General features: G+C 50.5%; 1 protein-coding gene across 4 annotated transcripts in view; it reads left to right on the top strand.

Moving 5' to 3' along the window:
* The window catches only part of ITSN1 (intersectin 1), a 3,188,156-nt gene that overhangs the window by 2,000,419 nt on the left and 1,164,423 nt on the right, over positions 1–23,314 (top strand). For all 4 annotated transcript variants that reach the window (XM_069636218.1, XM_069636217.1, XM_069636220.1 and 1 more), the window contains one exon: positions 13,630–13,865. In XM_069636218.1, the coding sequence (XP_069492319.1) occupies positions 13,630–13,865 (236 nt within the window). The remainder of the gene's footprint in view (positions 1–13,629; positions 13,866–23,314) is intronic.

Below are 23,314 nucleotides of genomic sequence, written 5' to 3'. Positions count from 1 at the left end.
GGCTGTGAAGTCGGGCCATAGGTTTGCAAGGGATGATTTCATGCGCATGAGAAAGTCTGTAGCCCATTGGGCGCCGTAATGCGCTTGTGCGGCTAAATAAGAGTTCAAAGTCTGGCGCTGCTAGGCCTCCTTGTGCATAAGGATCAGTTGGCACCCTCCAACTTAATCTGAAGTGTCTCACGCCCCCCATGTGAATGTGGTGCAGGCACTCTTTATTCTGGCAAACAATGTGCGGCCGGGCCACACTGGGACTGTGGTGAATAGGTAAGAGTTTAGGGAAGATTATCATTTTGATAAGGGCGATCCTACCCATTAATGAGATAGGGAGGGCGTTCCAGCGTGTCATTTTCACGCACAATGCGTCAGCCAGGGTGTTTTAGTTCAGAGCGTGGGTCAATTGAGCAGTTCTAGCCACGTATGCTCCTAAATATTGAATATGTCTCGGGCTCCAAATGAGCCTGTGAAGCTCACGTGGTGCAACCGTTGCTTCTATGAGCGGGAACATTTTGGATTTGTTGGCGTTGAGTCTAAGGCCAGAGAATTCACGAAGGTCTTCACCTCTGACAGGACTTTCCCAAGCGTGCGATCTGGGTTTTAAGATATAATAAGATGTCATCAACGTATAGTGTGATGATTTTCAGTTTGCCTTCGAGCCACAGCCCGTATATGCTGTAACGAGCCCCGAGTATGTCCACCAGGGGTTCTATCACCAATGCGAATAGTAGAGGTGATAGTAGGCATCCTTGCCTGGTGCCCCCACGGAGCTCCAGTCTGTTTGAGAGGGAGCCATTGGCACTTAGACTGGCGTAGGGGCATGTGTATAATATTTTAATCCACTTAATAAAATGAGGGCCAAACCCATAGTTCTGTAATACCCTGAATAGAAAGGGCCAGTATACTGTGTCGAATGCCTTTTGCATGTCCAGGGAGACCGCCACCCCCTGTGACTCCTCCGGTATTGACGCCAGAATCTTGTTACAGCATCTGATATTTGTAGCGGTGGACCTACCGGTGACAAATTTCCGCTTGGTCCTCATGAACCATATAGGGCATTAGCGGGGTTTGCCTGGTGGCCAGTATTTTTGAAAAGATTTTAGCGTCGGTGGTCTGTAGGAGCCACAGTCTTCCAGTGGCTTCCCCGGCTTAAGCATGAAGGTGATGACCACTTCTCTAGTGGTTTCAGGTGATTCCCCTTTTTCTAGAGCCTCTGTCCATACTGCGTGTAGCCTGGGTACGAGGAGCTGGCTGAATTCTTTGGAGAATTCCGCCCCAAGGCCATCGGTGCCTGGTGATTTCCCGTTGGGTAACATTTTTATAGTTTCTAATATCTTGGCCTCTGTGATCAGGCTTTCAAAAGTCTCTCTAGTGGCATCTGCTATTAATGTTGTGGGTATGCGAACGAGATATCGATCTATTTCCTCATCAGCGGCATTGCTTTGAGGAGAGTATAGCCGCTTGTAGAAATCATAAAACGCCCCCATCACTTTTTGTTTGTCCGTGGTCACAGTGCCGTCTGTTTTATGCATGGGATGGTAGTCGGACCCCGCTCTCCTCGCACCATTCTGGCCAATAGTCTCCAAGGGCGCTCCGGCTCCCCCTAGCGACGCGCTGCTGCAGGCCTGTCGAAGTAGCGGATTTCGCGATCAGCCGCTTCTTAAAATTCATCTAGTTTAGTTTTAATCTCTAGTCCTAGTTGTGGGGACGGTGACTGTGCATACTAGATTTGTTTATTGGCAATATCTGCCTCTTGGCGGACTAGGTCTCTGCAAATGTATTTAAGGACTCCGAATTCAGTAGACATTGCAGTGCCTCTGATGCAGACTTTAAATGCTTGCCATAATACCGCCTGACTGGACACGGAGCCCTCATTAATTTCGAAGTAGTCTCGTATACGTTGGGCTAATGACATTTTATAGTGCAAATCCTGGAGGGCAGCTGCTTTAAACCTCCAGTGGGTCTGCCTATTTTTACGTCGGGAATGCAGAGCGTTCGCTGTATAGTTGAATGGTCGGAGAATGTCCTAGGGTATATGTGAGCATCAGTAACCCAGCTTAATGCATTGTTAGCGATTAGCCACAAGTCTATTCTGGAATGCATGTCATGCACGGACGAGTAGAACGTGTATGCCCTTTTGGTGGTGTTCAAGGAGTGCCATGCGTCTCTTAACTTCAAGTCAGACATATGGGGAAGTATCATTTGGGCGGATCTAGACCGTGCCCCTGGTTGATCCGACGTGCGGTCTAGGTGTACATCCAGAATGGTGTTGATATCACCGCCGCATATCAGGTGGGCTGTCGGAAACTTCACCAGTTTCCCGAATAAAGTGGAATAGAAGTCGGGGTCATCTGTGTTAGGGTCGTATATGTTAAGTAACAAGGGGATTGATTCCTCCGACGTATTCCATAGCTATGACAGGTAATCACCACAACTGTGCTGCTTTGGAAAATTTCCGGCGCCTGCATCATTGACGTCGATACGCTGTCCTCGAGGGCCTCCGTCAAGCCGACGTCACCGGATGTTATAAGTAGGATGAACAACGCCCGTAGCCTCAGTTCCGTTTTTTCTGCAAACGTGTTCTCTTCGGAGATCTCGGCGTACCTCGGTTCTTCGATCTTGGATTTGTGAAGTTATTATCATGTCTTCATCTTCCTCCATCGCGCGGTCGGGTTTCAAGAAGTGTCGGGACTGCGGTTCCAAGATGTCGCTTACGGACCTGCACAACGCCTGCCTCTGGTGCCTCGGTTAGGACCACGCCACGGAAGATTGTGATGAGTGCCAGTCGTTAACATCGAAGGCCTTGCGGGAGCGGAAGAAGAAACTTTCTGTAGATAGGGTTTGCAAACCCCGTAAGCCGAGGTGCACTGGACTTTCCACCGACGATTCAAGGGGCGACTCTCTGCGTCGTCGGCGTAAGTCCAGGGGGTCTCGGTCCCCTAGTGGTTCCCGCCATTCCTCCTCTGTCTCGTCAAGGCACTTGCTGAAGCATTGTCACCGGTCGCCTTCCCCGTCCTCGTCCAAGGACTCTGCACGACTGGTTGCTTGTCCCGGCAAGCATTCTTCTCCTGCGGAATAGGATGCATTTCGTAAGGAAATTATGGCGATTTTTGAGTCGCAGGGCTCTGGTCCATCCGCGCCTTCGAAAGAAGCCGGCCATGACCGTGCTAGAGCCACCACACGTACGCCTTCGGGCTCGGGTGGTAGGCACGATCATTGGGTACCTTCAAGGTCCTGATTGGACAAGGTGGATCGCTCTAGCCATGCCCGCTCCAGGTCCCGGTCCTCGACGCCCTCGAGACCGTCAGAGCCTGTGAGGTCTTCTTCGAAGACATTGACGCCATCAGCGCCATGTCCGTCGAGCGGTTCCCTCGAGGCTCTGGCTCCGAGGAAGCCATCGACGCCATCAGCGCGGGGTCGTTGAAGGACACGCTCCGGACATCGAGGCCTGTGTCGACGCTGATTACATCGACGCCCTCAACGCCTTTCGAGGATGCTTTGTTGGAGGTACCCCGGAGGTCGGTGGAACCCCCGAAAAAGGCTCTGGCCAAGTATAAAAATGTGTCCTTTTTTCTGTGCCCCCATTCCAACCTCTGGATTATATTTCTGAGGTGGAGGAAGGATTTGATGAAGGTTTGGTTCCTAATGAGGTACCTGACGAACTCTTGTCTGGTCATAGCCAGATTGAAGACCTGCGTCAGTCATTGCACGACGCCAGTGGTCTGGACACCTCTCCGGAGGTAGAGTTTGGTAGGCCTGAGCCTGGCACGCATGCCGAGTCATCGTACCAGCGGCTCATGTCAAGGGTGTCGGAGTATTTGGGGTGGTCTGCGCCACCAGTCGATTTTCTGCAGGATGACCTGACATATCCTGGACCAAGGGCACCAGCTGACCCGGTTCTGCCATTCCATATGGCCTTGCAAAGAAGAGTGGCGGCGGCTTGGACTGCTCCGGAGAGTCTTCCGGCAGTGGGTAAGTCGTTGCTGAAAAAATACTGCCCAGCCAGTGGCGACCCCGGCTACTTGTCCGTGCACCATACTCCGGAGAGTTTGGTGGTGCAAGCGGATACGGCCCTGGCTAAACGGGCGTCATACCCTACCATCCCTCCTGATGGGGACGGCAAGGGTTTTGACGGCTGGGCGAAGAAAGTGTGTTCTTCAGGGGGTATGGCTTTGAGCTCATGCCAACGAGTTGACAGTCAGCGGTCGTTGGTCTCCGTCGGAGTCCAGACTCCATATCAATCTGTTGGAGATAAGGGCTGTCAGGCTTGCCCTGCAAGCTTTTCTGCCGGCTGTGCGAGGGAAGAATGTCCTAATTGTGATGGACAACACAGTGGCCATGCACTACCTCAACAAAAAGGGGGGGCAGGGTCACTTCCTCTGTGCAGAGAGTCGATGCAGCTCTGGTTCTGGGCCATCCAGCAGGAAATTTCGATCTCGGCAGTTCATCTGGCTGGAGACGAAAACGAGACGGCGGATGCTCTGAGCAGGCAGAGCACGATCTCTCACAAGTGGGAGCTGGCTCAGGAGATTCTCCTGGAGATCTTTGGCCTTTGGGGGACCCCACAAGTGGATCTCTTCGCCACAAGTGTCAACCGGAAGTGCGAAAGGTTCTGCTCGCGGGAATTTCCTCCAAGAGGAGCCTTAGGGGACGCGTTTGTGGTGGAGTGGTCTTTCCCACTGCTGTACGTGTTTCCTCTAGTCCCCGTCATTCTGCAAGTGCTGCAGAGGTTACGGAGTTTCGGTTCCCTGATGTTCCTCATTGCTCCGGCATGGGCCCGGAGAACGTGGTACCCGGACCTTCTCGACTTGTCCATCTGCCCTCCACGCCGTCTTCCCTACCGAGATGATCTGCTCTCAGGGGAGGAGGGGGGGGGGGGGTCAGGTTCTCCATCCAGAGGTCAGATCCCTCAACATTCACGCTTGGCTTCTGAGAGGTTGAGGTATAAGGATTGGGACCTCCCTGAAGATGTGATGGAGGTGTTGCTTTCGGCCAGACTGCAGGGTTCAGAATGTGGATCCTTTTTCATGTGACATTCCTGTGGTTCTGTCCTTTTTACTTTCCTTAGCCCACAAGGGCCTGCAAGTGGGTACCATTAAAGGTTACCTGGCAGCACTGTCCATATTTAAGCGCTCGTCTGAGGAGTGTTCTTATTTTAAAATTCCTTTAATTACTCAGTTTTTGAAAGGGCTCACTAATGTGTTTCCACAGTCACCTTTCCAGGTGCCCGGTTGGGATTTGAACCTGGTTCTAAAATTCCTCATGGGTGCTCCATTTGTGCCTTTACATTCTTGTCCTTTGAGACTGTTGACCCTTAAAACTGTATTTTCAGTTGCGGTTACTTCCGCTCGCAGAGTGAGTGAGTTGCAGGCACTTTCTGTTAAACCACCCTTCACAGTGTTTCATAAGGACAGGGTTGTCCTTAGGGTTTGTCCTTCTTTTCTTCCGAAAGTTGTCGGAATTTCATTTAAGCCAGAAGGTCATTCTTCCGGCGTTCTATCCTCCTCCGCATCCTGGTAAGGAAGAGGAGAGGCTCCATAGGTTGGATCCTAAGAGAGCTTTAGGTTTCTACATCTCACGCATGTCCCGGGTCAGAGTGGACGATCAGCTCTTTATAGGATACGCTGGAAGGCGTTTGGGACAAGCGGTTACTAAGCAGACTTTGTCTAGATGTATCATCTTGGCAATTTCTGAATGTTGCCGCTTGGCGGGTAAGGACCCTCCAGTAGGCTTACGGCCCATTCTACTAGGGGTGTGGCTGCCTCTACTGCTCTGCAGAGGGGTGTTCCCATTCGTAACATTTGTGAAGCAGCCACATGGGCTTCGGTTCATACTTTTGTAAGACACTACTCCCTAGATTCTATCCATGGGCAGGATCTGGTATTGGCAAGGCGGTCCTCTATTCTGCAATTTAATTGGGCATTCTAAATTTTTGAATTCTAAATTCTTTTCCCTCCTCCATACGTTGGTACTGCTTTGGGAGTCTGTCAGAGATATGGAATATGTCGGATGAACCAATCCCCTCGAAGTTATTTTACCTGGTAACGTTTTTCGATGGGATGTTCCGACGACGTATTCCATATTCTACCCTCCCAGCCTGCCCCGCTACAGAATTTCATATGCCATTGCAGCTTACGTTTCCGCAAGGCTTTCTGTGGTCATACTGGCAGAAGATTAGTGCCACACGTTCTGGGGAAAAAAACTACAACTGAGGCTATGGGCGTCGTGCGTCCTACTTATAACATCCAGTGACGTCGGCTCGACGGAGAACCCTTGAGGACAGCATATCGACGTCATCGACGCAGGCGCCGAAAATTTTCCGAAGCAGCACATCTGTGGTGATAACCTGTCATAGATATGGAATACGTCGTCAGAACATCTCATCGAAAGAACGTTACCAGATAAGAAAGTAACTTGTTCCTGTCTGTCGTGAAGGGTGCCATGGACCAGAACATATCTGCCCCCTGTGTCACATTCAGAGTGGAGATTTGCGAATGGCAAGGTTTTGTGTATGAGGGTCGCCACACCTCTCGCCCGGGTAGAGTACGACATGTAGTATTGGTGTGTTCCCCAATTGGGGGCGAGCTGGCCGGCTTGCTGATGTAGTAAATGTGTTTCTTGCAGGAAGACTATCTTGGGGCCCAATCTATTAATGTATGCCTGAATTTTCCTTCTCTTGATCTTGGAACCTAGCAACCGGACATTCCAGCTTAACATTTTAATATCTTTGTCTCTTGGTTCAGCCATTCTTCTGGGTATGTGTGTAGTTATGTTCACTGTTCCATTTTTAGTGTGGTCATGTCAGTGCGTGTGCTCTTTAGCTGTGTGCTTTTTATTTTAACTTCTTCTTCCCCTGAACTAAACCCCAACAAACTCACTCGGCTGCCCTCCCCCACCCTCATAGTTCCCCGAACTTTAACTATGCCCGCTTGTCCCTCCCTTTCCCTTCCTATTAACTCGTAGTGCAATTGGTACAGGGGGGCTGTAGCGACATCCCAGGCTGCCGGTTCTTATATTCTCTTGCGTTACGGCAAGTTCTGCGTGTTGTTGCTCTAGCTCATCATGAACAAAAAGGGTGCTCATTTTTCTGTTGTAGGTGGACTGAATTGGCCTTGCCCTTTTTCTTTATGGGGCTCCCCTGGGAAGGGGTGGGGGGCCTGGGTGTTCACGTCATCGATCCTTCCTCTTGCTTGTTCCTAGTTGTAGGGTCACACAACGTTAAGAGTCCTCTTCAGTTCTCGGCTGATGAGTTGGTATGGGAATATGTGTCTTGACAAAGTTTGCCGCCTCCTCAGGAAATGTAAAGAAGTAGGTTTTGTTCTCATGTTGTATTTTTAGCCTAGCTGGGTATAGCATGGCATAGGGAACGTGTCATTCGCGTATTTGTTTCTTGACCCCTGTAAATAGACATCTTTCTTGTTGTACTGCTAATATATAGTCTGGGAAGATGCGGACAGTATTGGCATCCCACCTCAGTTCTTGTTTTTCTTTGGCAGTTTTCAACACTAAGTCTCTATCTCTGTAATTCATCAAGCGTGATATGATGGGCTTCAGGTATGCTCCAGGCTTGGGTCATGGTGCCAAGGATCTGTGTGCACACTCCACAATGAACATGGGTGACCATCCGGGATCCCCCAGTAGATCGCTTAAGAGTTTTTGCACTGCTTGTTCCATGGGTCCTTTCAGGGCTTCCTCTGGCATACTAATTATACGGATGTTGTTCTGTCGGGACCTGGCATCTAAGTCTTCGCACTTGATTTTAACCGTTCCTAATTCTTTAGCCATAGTTGTCACTGTGTTCTTTAACGCTTTCAGTCCATCTTCCATGTTGGATATTTGCGCCTCAGCCTCAGTGATTCGGGGTGTGGTCTTGTCCAATTGCGTTTTGATGGAGGCGACATTGGCAGTTGTCCCGTCTAATTTCTCATTTAGTGAGGTGAATCCCTCCTGCATGGCCAGGAAGACTGCTTGTGGGTCCATCGCCGGGGAAGTTATAGCCGGTTGTGTCTGCGGTGCTTTTTCCATGGACATCATGGCGTCCGCGTCTTTCCTCGTTGTCGTGTATTTCTCTATGGCTCCCTTCCCTTTCTTGGGGTCGAAGCCCTTGGGCATCGTACTTTGCTGTCGTGTGTGACGCTGTTATATCTTGCGGTTCTTTGCGTCCAGAGGCCAGGGGGGGTGCAATGGTGATGTGCTGATCTGGGGCCTTTCGTGAGGCCTGGATGCTCCCCCAGTTGTGTTCCGTGTGGCAATTTCTGGTAGTCTAGAAGATGGTGTGGGTCTGTTAGACTCTGCCGCATAGGGAGCGGTAGGGTATTCTCTGTGCGTTCCCTTTCTTCCCTCTATGATCTGTCTTGAAAATGTAACTACTCACACCGGGGTGCGAGCGTTCAGGTGAGGACGATTCAGCGGGACCTTTATGTCCGTTTTCCTGTAGTCATTGCCCTGTGTACTCTTTGGTTAGTGTGTCCCCGAAGTGGCTATGGGTGAGCCCTCTCTCATAATGAGTAAAGGCCCCGCCGCTGTGGCTTGATGTAGGTCATGCCTTGGCTTGCTCACTTTTCTCTTCAGCTGTTATTCGTCCTGGGATTGTGAATACCCGGGCATGGGCGCGGGTATGTTATGTTGAGCAAGCCTGGGGGAGCCCTCCCTATGGTTTAGCTGTAGTCACTGCCGAGCAGGAAGTGGGTGGGCTTGCTCCTGCGGTAATACTGGGTGAGCCCCCTGGTTCTGTGTATAGTATGCTATAGACGTAAGTGCCTGTGGCGCGTTACTGTATGGAGGTGGATATAGTCTCTCTTTATTCTTGTGGTGGTGCCTGCTGTGATTGCCTCCGCTATGCTTAGTCACAGGCCAGGGATTAACATGGCCGTCAGTGCCTGTGGGCCACTGTCACGATTAGTTATTTCACTGGTGCAGGCTGGGAATATTCATTGTTTGTGGTAGTCCCGCTTTGCTGCCTGGAATTTGGATGATGCGTGGTCCCCCAGTGCAATGGGGGATGCGCGTGGGAGCGGCCGTTCCTTCGGCGCCCGTAACTGTCACTAGCTTCCCTCATTATGGTGCGCCTTTCGTGATCCATTTTCTGGCGCGGGCCAAGTGGTGCCGCGTGCTTATGTTGGCGGGGGTGGGGGGAGGGCAGCCGCCGGACGGGGAGCAGTCCGCAGGGGTCCGTGGTGGTATGTGGTGAGCCGGGTATTACTCCGCCTCCAACCCGCACCCCCCTCCTACCGTTTGTGAGACTGCTCCTTGGGTTCCTCTGCCCTGCCGCGGCTCCTGATCGGGTGCCAGTCGTATTCGGTCAGCAGGCACTGGACGAGATTCAGAGCACCCGCGACCCTCTTCAGCGTATAGATGAGCTGCCCTGTCGGGCCTCCGGTCCTCAATTCCTCTCACCGCTGGGCTCCTCCCCCTAGACAGTGGCTCGTGGAAGCTGGCTTCACTCGCTGGCAGCGTGGTACCTCTGACACGGTGTATCTCGGTAATCGTGGTACCAATTCAGTTCAAGCTTTGTGGAGATGTTCAATTGTCCTGGAGGAACATTCTTGGCGATTTTCAGGCAGGACCGACCTTTATTAACGTTAGTCGTATTACGGCCCGGGATGCCTGCATAGCTCACACAGGAGCGTCCATCTCTCCTAGTGCACAGCAGCGCCCCCAGCCCCCCTGAATATTCTGATGAGACTACACACCTTGGTGTCAGAGATCCAGATGAGGATTACTTCAGCTCCGGTACCTGTGGTTCCTCACGTCCCCGATCAGCCTCCAGCGAAGAAGAGGCTGTCATCCGACTGCCCCCATTTCAACCACCTCTGGCCCACATTCTCCCCCCAGCAGACCCAGACAATGGGAACGGATGCAGCCACAACGATGGATGATGAGTAAGGTATTGTTGCAGCGGACGGTGAATAGCAACCTTCGGATACTCCACATAGGGTGTCCCCACCAGATGAGGTGGGATCATTCCACTCCATGATCGCCAGGTCCTCCGAGCTATTCCAGCTGGTACCTGAGGAAACCAAGAAGGAGGTCTTCTTGTATCAAAGGTGCGAGGCCAATTGGAAGACTATCATGGAGGTGCCTTTTCTGGACGATATTTGGGAGGATGGCTTGGCCCTCTTGAACGCTTGGATGGCTCCAGCCAAACGGGATATGCTGGAGAAGAAATATAGCGTGCCAGACTCCGCACACAAGTGCCTGAGGTCACAGCCACCACCGGATTCGGTGGTATCGGCTGCCGCGAGAAAAGGGTCAGCCAACCTGTCGTCTTTTTCGGTCCCTCCGGACAGCGAGGGGAAAAGGATAAACGCCATGGGAAAGGTGATTTACACCGCGGCGTCCCCTATCAAGGTGGCCAACACACTGGCGATCCTGGCCAAGTACGACAGGGAATTGTAGTCCAAGCTGGGGCCGATTCTGGAGTTCCTTCCCGACGATGAGAAGATGGAGGCAATGGCTCTCCTCCAGGAAGGGGAAGTGGCGTCCGATCACGCCATCACAATGGCATTGGATGTTGCCAACACAGGGTTCTGGCAAATGGGCAGCGGTGTCTACCTTCGTCGCCAAGGTTGGATGAAAGCCACAAATTTCCGCCATGAAGTGTCCAAGCAAAGGTGCTGAACATGCCCTTTGATGGAGAGAATCTGTTTGGTTTGGGAAGGTCGTCGACGAGTCCGTCCAGGCCATCAAAACTGATACGGAGGCGGCCTGTTCCCTGGGCACTCTCCAGCAGCACCGCTCATCTTTTCTCTCCTCCAGGGGAAAGTCGAGCAGGTCTTCAAAAGAGTTCTCCATTTCGTACCAAAAGCCTTCCAGATCCTTAACTCATGAAGACTACAGATGCCATTCCCAGGCCTACAGTAGTGGAGGACTGCCTTGCAGGACGACTGCGCTGAAGCAAGCCTGAACAGACCTGGATGTTGGGGCCCACTTATGCACCCTGGTGGGAGGAAGGGCTGACTAGGTTCGTCATCAATTGGAGAAAGATCACCTCTGACAGATGGGTGCTGGACGGTCTGGCCCAAGGAGACACCCTAGAGTTTCGATGCAGGTGTCTGTGGTTCCCTCTGGTTACTGTCCGGAGCAGCACCTCCCTCAGCTCCTGGAAGAGGTACAGGCCATGTATGCTGCGAAAAGGGGTGATAGAGCTAGTCCCCCAACAGCTCTGGGGCTCTGGAGTCTATTACAGATACTTTTGGGTCAGAAAGAAGACCGGGGGCTGGAGGCCCATCCTAGACCTACGACGTCTGAACAAATGCATAAAGTCCCAAAAGTTCACGATAGTCACGTTGCAACACCTGCTTGGCCACCTGGAAATAGGAGCCTTCTTGATGATGTTGGACCTGGAGGACGCCTACTTCCACGTATCCATTCACAAGAAACATCGGAAGTTTCTACGTTTAGTGGTTCAGGGACCGGACTACCAGTTTAAATCCCTGCCGTTCGTCTTGAAGTCGCCCCAAGAGTGTTCATGAAATTCCTGGCACCAGTGTATACCACGTATGCCTATACCTGGACGACTGGCTGATTTGTGCCCGCTCGCAAGAAGGTTTGTTACTGACCTGTTACTATTGTTCTCCAGCATGGGTCTGGTATGGATTCACATGCGAACCCTCCCACCTTGCCCTCTGTGGCTCTTCTTGGTTCATACTGCCACTTCACGTGCTTGCCAAATCTGAAGATGGCCACCAGGTTTGGATCTTGGGGAGAGGACTGTCATTGGATGGGGCAGTATGACTCCAAGGTCAGCGATTGGTTTAGAGGAGAAATACAGTTTAAAGTGAAACGGTTTTTTCTTTTCTTTTACTGAGGATTCCCGGCGAATATTCATGAGCATGTGAATCCATACCAGACCCATGCTGGCGAACAATAGTTACAGGTAAGTAACTTAAACCTTCTCAGTGCTAGCTTTTACTTTGCCCGCTTTCCTGTGCCAACAAACCTGGCCACACATTATAGTATCTGCTTCTGTCCTTTATCTAATTCACTTGTGAATATCTGTTAATGCAATGCATATCAGCTCATAAGGTTTGTGCAGTTATTTTATTGTTTAAATCACAGACCTAGCTTGAGGGCAGTGGAGTGCTGTACACATTTTGGGTAGCCAGCGTTTTTGGCTGGCATCTTTTAGCAGTAGTGCAGTACTGCAAGTTGCGTTTTGTGCGTCCATTGGGTTTAGTCCATGGTCCCTTATTTGCCATAACAAAGTCCTCGGACTCCAAATACATCATTTGCGCCGTTCTTGTGTCTGAGGGCTCTGCCCGAATGCCAGTGTTCTGGGCACTGGGTCTCACACCACAATCTTCCTTCCTGGGCTTCATTGATGGATCTTCATCTGGATCTCCTCTTTTGGGGCTCCCTCTTGACTACAGCAAAAGGATTGCCCACTTTGCAGTGCCCCTACAAAGTTGGTAACATTTGACAGTTCTTACCTGTAGTCAGGTGCTGTGCTGCCTATTGGCTTCATCCCTTTTCTTATGTACAAAACTTTGGAACTAATCTCTCTAAATGACTTGAACATTTACAGAATCATTCTATTTGCATTATTTTTCATTTAGTATCTCTTTGCCTTCTTTACAGTTTGAGTGGCAGAATCAGAAGCCAATGCATTTGGGACTTCCTGTCCACCATCCCGGCTAACTCTGTCCACTGTAGCACATGCATCTGTGGTCTCTACCACCTCAATTGTATTTAGAGTGCTCCAACTGTGTGAAATGTTTTTCCGTAACAAGTATGTTCCTCTAAACACTGCTATATGTGTAAATACCTTTACACACAGAACACTGTATTGAAAAAGACTTTTTACAGAAATGCATTTGCTTCCGATTCTGTGACTTAAACTCTAAAGAAGGCACACTTCACTTCATTAAAGGATGCAGTGAAGAAAATGAAAGAATGTTTCTATTTCAAGTTTGTTAAAACTATGCAGTTGTATTCACTACAAGGGGTGTCACCAGATCTGATGTATATCAGTTTCTACAGTTTTATTTCCTTATATAGTGCTTTCCAGACTTCTGGAAGGCGTTAAATACTGGTTAAAATAAATGGTTTCAGCTAATATATGGATATTAGAGCTAGACCTTTCTGGAGGTGGAGCCATCTCAATCTTTCTTGGACAAGTTCCACTGGCCAGGGAACTGTAGTAGTTGGTGGATCAGCATTGTGGACGGTAGATTGTTATGGTATAACCTTGCTGCACTTGCATTTTGTGAATACTCACAAGGCCTAGAACGTTCATCCCCCCCCACCCCCCAAAACCCCCTGTGCTCTTATTTTATTGTGTTTTTAATGTATTTCCCATTTCTGCTCCCTCCCTTGCCCTGTGGGCGCTTTGAAACAATATTTTCTTATTGTAGAAGCGCCTAAAAAGCAAACCATAAATAAATAATGGTATGCCGCCATATGATTTATTTTATGGTCCTAAAACATCAGCAACACTTGGGGGTATTGTTATTAAATCTCCAAGTTATTTAAGATTACATTTTGACACATGTACATAAATTAATACTTTCATCTTGAATCAAGGTAAGCATAATGTTTCTATAATTTGCAAATGTTTATATTATGGTGACTGAAAGGCAGTTGCAGCACTTTGAACATAATCTGTTCCTTTTTCACCCTTTTGCCTGTGTGCAGGTGGATGAAAGCCAGACAGGGGAACCTGGGTGGCTTGGTGGAGAAATCAAAGGTAAAACGGGCTGGTTCCCTGCCAACTACGCAGAGAAAATTACTGAAAAGGAAGCACCAAACAATTTGAAGCAAGTAACTGACACTTCCAAAACATCTGTCCATGTGACCCCTACCACTGTAACAACAACTGCTTCTCCAGAGGCTTCAACAAATGCCAATAACTGGGCAGACTTTAGCCTGACGTGAGTACTCATGTTTATTCTTATTATACTGAGGCCACCAACACCTCGTGTTTTTCTTTTCAACATTAATAATGTCATATCTGAATGTGCAGGTATGCGGTTTATAAACATGCACTACTGGTTAGATGCTCATAATGGGAAGCATACATGCAAATGCCAGTATTTATGGTCTCTCGAGGCAGAGAATTTGCGATTAGAAGTTATAGAGTCTCTCTCTGAATCTGATAGTACTGGAAATAGAATGCAAAATGCAGTCCTCATGATCTCTATATTTACTCTACTACTTTTGTGTACTACTTTGATTTAATTAAAAAGGTTGTACCTTACCAAGAACTCACTACTCAAGACTTTGTGTTCTCTTTTGCACCATCATGTTGCCCATCACTGAATCGGGGCACTTTAAGGCCATGAAGAGAGCAAGAAGGAGATGGTATTAGGAAAAAAAATGTGTGCTGAAGATGGGGTGGGTGGATCTGTATATGGGCAGAGCAACTGGAGAGCGTGGGGAAGGCTCAATGCAGGTGGAACACTTCAGGAAGTAAGTATGGGGAGAATGGAAGCTAATATGTATTCATGTTTTGTTTGCAATAATGCCACTATGTCACTTACCCCTAAATTGCAAATTTGAAAGTTTTAGTAATCGTTGCGGCATAATCACACTGATCACAACACTTTTAGCAATGACGGCACTGCATTGATCTGAGGGTCTGATCCTCACACCCTTCCACCAACCCAACATACTATTCTCCCATGTGGGAGTAGATAATGCTAGATCTCCCAGATGAGCCCCCTCTTGGAAAACCTCAATGCCCTACATATCCACTCTGTAATTCAAAATGGCCTCCAGTGCATCTTCTCTTTGCCAGGAAAGGGCGTGCTTCCCCTCCACTTTTAAATAGTGGGGGACCCAGGAGGCTTTTAGATTGGTTGAGCAGAATATGTCCTGCTGCTGGGTTTTTCGTAATGGTGGCGAATGGGGATATGGGCTTTTGGTCTGGAACACTTGGTTTAAGTGTCTGTGCCAGCACTCTGGAAATTCTTTCTTTTCTTTTTCCCGCAAATAGATGTCACACCAGGAAGGGCTGCTTTACACCAACTTAACCTGGGAGGAAGAAGGTAGGTTTCCCCACAAGATCCTCCTTGGCAGGCAGTGGGAGCATTTCACGCTTTAGATGTTAAACTAGCTTGAACTGGGGTGCTGACAGCTTCAGCACTGATGGCAGAACTTAGTATCATCGCGCCCTCGAAAGCAGACACAGTAACTATTAAAGCAAGGGACTGTACACCTTCAGCAGATCCTCGAATCTCATCAGCATTGATAATTCCGCTTCTAAAGGATTCCTTTGTTGCTTTTACGGATTCCTCATTTATCATATCTGATCCACACCGCAGCTTTTCTTTCGAAAGGTGTACACCGCAGGGGGTGCAGTGCAGCCCCACATTGGCTCTGTCAACGCCTCTACGTGCCCCATGCCGGAGGTGAAGTCGGGGCCAGTATATATAGAGGCCCCGTGATCACACTTCCTCTTTTTCCACGCACTCTGGTCTCTTCAGGAACACGCTTGTCTGATTATTCAAATTTGTTGCGTTTCCCAACCTTGCAAAAGCCTAGGAGTTGAAACCATGCACCGATTGCGGCCGGCAGATGTCTGTTTCAGATCTACACTGGACTTGGGCAAGGAGCACAATTCACAGGATTGTGTTGTCAGTTCATGCACCCAAAGGCCCTCTGGGAATGGGCGGCAAAACTCTTTACCTTCGTTCACAAGATGAAGGGTGATGTTACGCGGTCTCGCTCAAAGTAGGGCTGAGTATTGGTCCGAGGAGATTTGCCCTCTGCGTAAGGAAAAGGAAGATACGCACTGCAAAAGATCCCGCACTGGCATTCTTCTTCCTCTTTCAAAACAAAATGCCACCGATCCAGAGGCTCTTCAGAGCCGGATAGGGTAACTTTTCCCACCCATTGCTCCAACCCGAGGGAATGGGAACAATTTTGCCACAAGATGATCTTTTCTTTTTTTTTTTTTTACTTTTGTTTATTATTTTGAAACCTAACATCCCAAAAAAACATTTTCTATACCACTAGTAACTTGCGCCACACAGTACAATATCCCTGAAATCAGGAGCCAGTAGCGATATTGAGCAGCAATGGGTCATGTACGTGGACAACCTCACCCCAACATGTCCACACAGTGTCAACCCACCCCTACCAGTAATCCCACAGTGTCCACATTACAATAATTTGAAAGTCTTATAAAAATAGGCACAACATCTCACAGTGCAAATGAAGGTTAAACCAGTGGCAAGCCACACCATTCTCACATGACGTGGATATCCTATGGAGAGCCTGACAGATTATACATGTACAGTCCCTATTTACAATAGCCAGTCTACCCACCACCTTCAGGTAGCCCTTCTTTGCAACCCAGACTACAAACCCACCCGACATACTTCAGGGGAGTCAGACAAAGTTCACGGCATGTCCCAAACCTCATGCCATACACCATAATTACCAGCCGTCCCGCTCTGCTGCACTAAGCCTATCAGCAATGGCAAATCCCACTTTAGTCCACTTTGACATCTCTAATCCAACTACAAAACAGAGCCCTCACTTTAGTCTTTCAAGCTATTGCAATGGCACTAGGATCAATCCCAGTGATGGCACCATGATAAGCATTTTATGTCTTTTCCCTCTTTTACAGGGAAGTAAACCCAGAAGGCATTGTCGAATTGTAGCCTAAATTAAGAATTCAGTGAGTTTAGCCATTTTGCCAGTCACTCGCTCCTAGAATGTATAAGCTCTATCACAACCCCACCACATGTGCAAATAGGTCCCCACCTCTCCCCTACATCGCCAACAATTCGTCGAACACTGGAGCCATTTTGGCCACCACCACAGGAGTAATATATGCCTGAATAATGCATTTCTCCAGCATGGGGTCTGGCATGGATTCACATGCTCATGGCTGTTCCCTGTCGTCAGGCTGGGAATCCCTGGTAAAAAAGAAGCAAGTTTTACTTTAGCTTGAAAATTGTATTTCTCCTCTAAACCAATCACTGTACTCTGGGTCATACTGCCCCCCATCCAATGACAGTCCTCTCCCTGAACTCCACGCCTGGTGGCCATCTTCATATTTTTGCCACACGCTTCAGTGTTGGGAGTCCTCTTCTTGGTCTCTAAGCTTTTCGGCAGTTTTTGACAAACGTTTTTGACAGAGTTTTGTCTCATTGTTCGACCGGAGGTCGATTTACTGGCGGCATGGATCCGCTGTCGGCGAAGATCATCTTACATCAATTACATCTCTTCCATCGAAGTTTCGAGAAGGACCGGTCATGGGCCTACTTCTCACCTTTCCACCATGTCTGAGGAGAAGAGGTGCCTCTTCAAACTCTGCGCAAAGCGTGGATTGAGGAATGTGTATGTCGAAGATCGACACCATAAATGTTTGTATTGCCTGAATCCGGACCATGATGAGGAGGGATGCGAGGTCTGTCGTGTGCTTTCAAAGAAAATGATGAAGGATCGCTATAGCAGGCTGGCAGCGTGGCTCAAGTCGGGCAAGGCCTCAACTCCCCTTCTGAACATGGTTATGCCTCACCCAGGACCGGCCGGTCCCATGAGTGAACTCCCTCAGAAAAGAGTTTGAGGTCCTTTGAGGACCCCCCCGCCCTTAGGGGTCCAAAAGAAGGCGGGCTCTACAAAGCTAATCCCACTGGATTCGCTGCGTCTGCGGGTCCCAGCTCGGGGAGGACATGGTTGCCGTCACCGACTACTTCAACGGCAAGCCTACCTGTGACAGGGGTGCTCCCTCTAAGAGTAAGTCTGTGACTCCTTCAAAGCTTTGCTTACCATCGGTGGACAAGACGAAGGACAGATCTAAAGGTGGGCGTTCGCTGCCCCCTTCGGCGATGCCATCGTCCAGGTCGACGACTCAGCTGTTCAGCCTTCCAGAACAACTTCGTCGACTATCACGACCCCGTCAAAGAAGGCTCCTGCTACGACCCAGTCGACAACCACCACATCTTTGTCAAAGGTGGTGCTGACCATGAAAGTGGTGTCGACTGTCACAACGGCAGGCACTCCTCGTGTTCCTACCCCCATGGTGTGAAGCAGCTGTGGCAGCGCTGACTAAGGCATCAGGAATGGGGCAACTCCCATCACCATTTTGCTCCAAAAGTCACTGGAGAAGGAAAAGGAATCCTGCCTACTGACCCCAAGAAGGGTGCAAGACCACAAGCCGCTCCAGAGAAGCCGGTGCATATCTATACAAGATCCGATGAGGGCGACCATAATCTGCCTACAGACTATTCAGACCACGAAGGGGGTCTTGGAACCTTGTCTGGAGGTGAGTCCCCACGAGGTGAGCCCTGTTCTCCCCCTCGCCAGAGGAGGCGCATCAGTCTGGACCCAATGCCACTCACTCCTTTAACGCCTCAACCAAGGGACATGTCATTGGACATTTTGGTGACGCTGCACATGCTAGTTTCGGCAATTCAGCAGAGGCTGCCCCCCACGCCGTTCCTGCCCCATCTCGGACCACCCTAGAGCCTCTGGACGGGAGCCCATCCTGGTGCAAACGTAATCAACGGACCTAGTGGTCCTCAGGCATCAACTGACACATCCACCACCACCTCCGCATCAGGATTTGACTCCGACTCGGGAACAGGCACCACAGGCTCCTCAGGTACCAGATGAGAGGTGCAAGTCCCTGGACATCATGGTGTGAAAGCAGACTGCTTCCGGCGGAGAGGCCCTGTGACTCTCATCCATGCCCAACGGTTCCCCATCAGCTGGTAGGAAGTCATCGGCCTCGTCTGTGCCTGTTGCTGACATCGGACCCCTTTCATCTGGTGCCTAAGGAGACTAGAAAGGAATGATTCCTTTACCAACGATGTGAGTCCAGACAGAAAACCATCATTTCCTTTCCTATGCTAGATAACTTGGAAGAGGGTTGGGCCCTAATGAAGACTCCGAGCATTGCTCCTCCCAAGCAACATAGACTCAAAGTACCATGCCCCGGACTCGGGTCCCAACCTTCTCCTGACTCCAGAAGCGCTTGATGAACCAGTCTTCTTTGTCCATGGTGCCACCGGACCAAGAAGGGAAGAAGCTAGATGCGGTGGGCAAGAGGATCATCTATACTGCGGCCTCCACCATTAAGGCCACTAATTCCATGGCCATTCTTTCCCGCTATGGTATCAACTGGCCAGTATTCTGGACTTCTTACACAAGGACAAAAAAGTTGAGGCCCTGTTCCAGATGGGGAAGGTGGCTTCAGACCACGCCATTACAGTGGCAGTGGACATCGCGGACCCATGCTTCTGCCAAATGAGCAACGGAGTGTCTGTCGACAATGATGGCTGAAGGCCACCGACTTCTGTCCGGATGCTCAGTCCAAGGTGGTGGAAATGCTGTTTAATGGAGAAAACCTCTTTGGCAAGACCGCCGACGAGTCCCTGCAAACTATCAAGACAGACTCGGACACAGAGACGGCACGTTCCTTAGTGACCCTACACCAACGTTGGTCGTCGTCCTTTTGTTCCTCGGGAAGAAAAATCCAGCAGGTCCTCCAAGGAGTCTACCACCCCTTATCGACAACAGTCCTGCTCCACAACTCGAGGCGCACAGAGGTTGCACATAAGCGTACAGCAGCAGAGGACAGCATTGGTGCTGCCCTCAGGCCATGGCCCGGTGCCGAAACAGGCATGAAACCATCTGTGGACTTGGGCCCCCACTTGTGGACCCCAGTGGGTAGGCCGGCTGGCAAGGTTGATCAGCGCTTGGAAGACCATCACCATGTCATGATGGGTGCTGGGCGTTCTCCAGCAGGTGAACACCATGAAGTTACAACGCAGGTATTCTAGTAATCGTCCTGTGTTTCGACAAGAATAACACATGGCACAGCTGTTGCTGGAGGTCCACGCCATGTTAAAGAAGGTGGCGATAGGGCCCGTCCCTGAGCTCCTCTGGGGCTCCGGAGTGTACTCCAGATACTTTCTGGTCCGAAAGAAGTCAGGAGGGTTGAGGCTGATCCTGGACCTGAGGACTTCAACAAATACTTGAAATCCCATAAGTTCAGGATGGTCACATTGTTGCTCGGCCAACTGGATGAAGGCGACTTCCTGGTGTCTCTGGATTTGGAAGATGCCTACTTTAGCATCCCCATCCACCAGATGCACAGGAAGGTCCTGCGGTTCGTGTTCCAGGGATGACACTATCAGTTGAAGGTGCTCCCCTTCAGCCTAAAATCGGCCCCAAATGTATTTACATAGTGCTTGGCTCTGGTGGCACATCTTTATCTCGAGGGCATCGACGTCTACCGTTAACTGGACGATTGGCTAGTCTGCTCCCATGCACTCGCGAGCCAACACACGGCAAGGACCATGCGTCTGCTGACAAATTTGGAACTTTCCATAAATTATCCAAAGTCCTGCTTGGAGCCATCACAGAACTCTCTGCTTCTGGGTGCCTGACTCAGCACGGCCGGTTGTCTGATGTTCCCCTCGGAAGTGAGGGTGTTGGCCATCCACTCACTGGAAGGTTGGGGGACCCACACAGGACAATTGCATGCCAGAGGCCTCTGGCTACTGAAGGGGAAAATCCTTCACATCAACGCGCTCGAACTGTGGGCGGTCTACCGGGCTCTCGAGTCATTCCTGCTGTCACGTAAGGGGAAGGTGGTGACTATCTTTGCGGACAACACCACCACCACGTTCTAAATCACGAAAACGGGGCGGAGCGCTCGCTCTGGCTCTCCCGCGAGGCTTGTGCCCTCTGGCGCTGGGCCATTCTTCGGGACATGTTCCTCATCCCTTTTCATCTGGCAGGCACCAAGAACACCATTGCAGACTCTCTCAGCAGGGAGCTGCGTTCTTGCCAAGAATGAGAGCTTTGCCAGGATCAAATGGCTCGTCTGTTATGCAAGTGGTGCCAGCCCCAGATTGTCTTCACGACGGTGGCGGCGAACTGCTAGTGTCAGAGGTGCGCCAGGAGGTCCTCGCAACCAAGGAGCATGGGGGATGCGTTCTCGTTCCTGTGGGAGGGACTCTTCCTCTACTACTTCCCTCCTTTCCCACTCCTGCTACGAGTGATCAGCACACTGTGTCACTGCTGGCTGATACTCCTCGCTCTGGCGTGGCCGCAACAGATCTGGTATCTAGACCTGCTAGGCCTGTAGGCTGCCGCATCCATCAGGCTACCTCTACTTCCCATCTTCTTGCCAGTGAAGTCGGGGATATCCACCCCACGATCCGGCCTGGCTGAACCTGAACGTTGACGTGTTAGAGCCATAAGTGGAAGCGCTTCTCTGTATGGTGCCGGACTCGAGCTATTACTCCCCTGCATGTCCAGCCCTTCAACTCCTGCCATATCTGCTTTCCTTGGCCAATGCTGGACTGGCTCACACCTCTATCCAGGTGCACCTGGCCGGGGGAGCGCTAGAGAGCTTGCGACCAAGATGGCCACTGTTCACTGAGCTCCGTAAGTAAGGACCTGGAGGAGGTGGTCGGGGGCCACTATGGCCCAGTAGTGGGCCCTTTAATTAGCAGGACACAGACAGCGGGGGTGGTGGGGGCTTCTGCCGCCTGAGTTTGAAAATCGGCGAGTGGACCCTCACTGAGATACAGTCCGGTGAACTGAGGTTTCTGCGCCGCAGAGAGGAAATGTCAGCTTAGTGTTGTGCCGCTGCGGTTGGAGTGTGGACCGGGAGCCTTGGATGTGGGCGAACGGCCTCAGTGACTGCGGCACCCCTGTAGAGCGGCTCCATTGAGCTGCGGAAGACCAGACTGTGAGCAGCAAGGCTGGTGCAGCACCGGGGCTGTCCGGGGGGCCCTGGCGCTGGTTGGACTGGGCACGTATTCTCTCTGACACCCCCTTACCCCCACGAAGTCAGCAGTGCTATCTTTGGAGTGTATGCCTGGCCGGAGGAGGAGAGATTGAGTCCCGCTGGCATAGGCACTGTTGTGTGGCCTTTGGCTGGCCTCTCAAGCTACTGAACGGGTAATCAAATTCCGACGCTGTACAGGATTGGATCCCGGGCAGCGACCAATCAGACCTTCGGAGCTGGGAACGGGGGGGGGGGCGCATAGGGGATCGAATGTTTGCGGTGGACTGAGCCCCATTACAACAGAAGAGGCGGGCCTGGTGGAACAGAACTATTTACGATTGGGGAGACAACACAGCCATTTCACTGGCACCATTGGTTCTCAATTGCGGGCAGGGACAGCTGCAGTTTTGTGAGGAGTGACAGTCCCTCCAGCTAGCTGAGGTTACTTTGAGGCCTCTTCTTGAACAAACAGGCGAGTCATGACCCAGTGGGCTGAATAGTTGTAGAGTGCTTAGACCACAGTAATACTCCAGGAAGCTGAGGAAGATCTGCTGAATTGCTGGCTGAAGAGTAGTGGGGTGAAACCTGGCTGCGCAACTGATGTTGGTGGCCCAGGTAGAGTCTAGGAGAGCCGATAATGCTTTGACAGTGGAGTGCGGTGCAGTGCATCTGAGCGGGCCAGGTAATATTTGCTGGTGGTGAAACCAGTTGCCTAGGCAGTGTTGAATGCTGATATGGAGTGGCTTTGGAGCCCCTGTGAAGAACGGTTAGATGGCATTACGTTGATGCGAGCGCTAGTTGTGGGGATTGATGAGCAGCTGTTGGATGGCCAAAGGGCAGAAGAAGCAGGTTTACCTGCTGTTCACACAGGAGGAGTGATTGGCTTTGTACAAGGGCCCTGTAGCTGTTTCTAGGTCAACTGAGCAGGGGGAAGTGGCATCGTCTGGGTCTGCCACCCCTGGAGGGTTAACAAGTCAACTCTCAGAACTGAGCTTAATACTGGCTGCGATGAAAAGCGGCGTTGCATCTGTGAATACTAAGCTTGATAGGTTGGAATATAAAATGGACCACATGCAGGAGAGAATTGAGGAGTGCAGTTGCCTTCGAGAAGCGGAGCGCAAAGTGGGGTGCTAGAAGACCCGAGCAATACGTGGTTTGCAAAGGGAGGTGAAAGAAATCCAGGACAAGAACAAATATTTGGACGCAAGGTCTCTACGCAACAACATTTGAGTGGCAGGGATTGCAGAGTCACTGGCAGCACAAAATATTGATTTGTTCATTGAAACCTTTATCAAAGAGGTCCTTGGGGATCCCCCGTTGTCCCCTCAATTGATGGTTGACTGGGCACATCGAGTGTCAGTGCAGAAACCCAGGCCAGGGCAGAACCCGCACCCGGTCATTGCGAGATTGCTGAATTACTGAGACTGTGATACCATTTGGCGAAGGGCACGTGAACATAGGGATTTGCATTATAAGGAGGCCAGAGTGTCGTTCTACCAGGATTTCACCTCATCTGTGCAGCGGGTCCAACTTTCTTGGCTGCGAAGCGCTTGCTGAGAGAAAGGGGGATGCAAGATGCAATGCTGTACCCTTCTAAATTGCGGGTGTCAAGTTCTTCAATCT

This window comes from Ambystoma mexicanum, chromosome 7p, assembly GCF_040938575.1.
Source record: "Ambystoma mexicanum isolate Mex_15411 chromosome 7p, UKY_AmexF1_1, whole genome shotgun sequence".
NCBI lineage: Eukaryota > Metazoa > Chordata > Amphibia > Caudata > Ambystomatidae > Ambystoma > Ambystoma mexicanum.
This window is presented reverse-complemented; position numbering and strand designations above follow the sequence as displayed.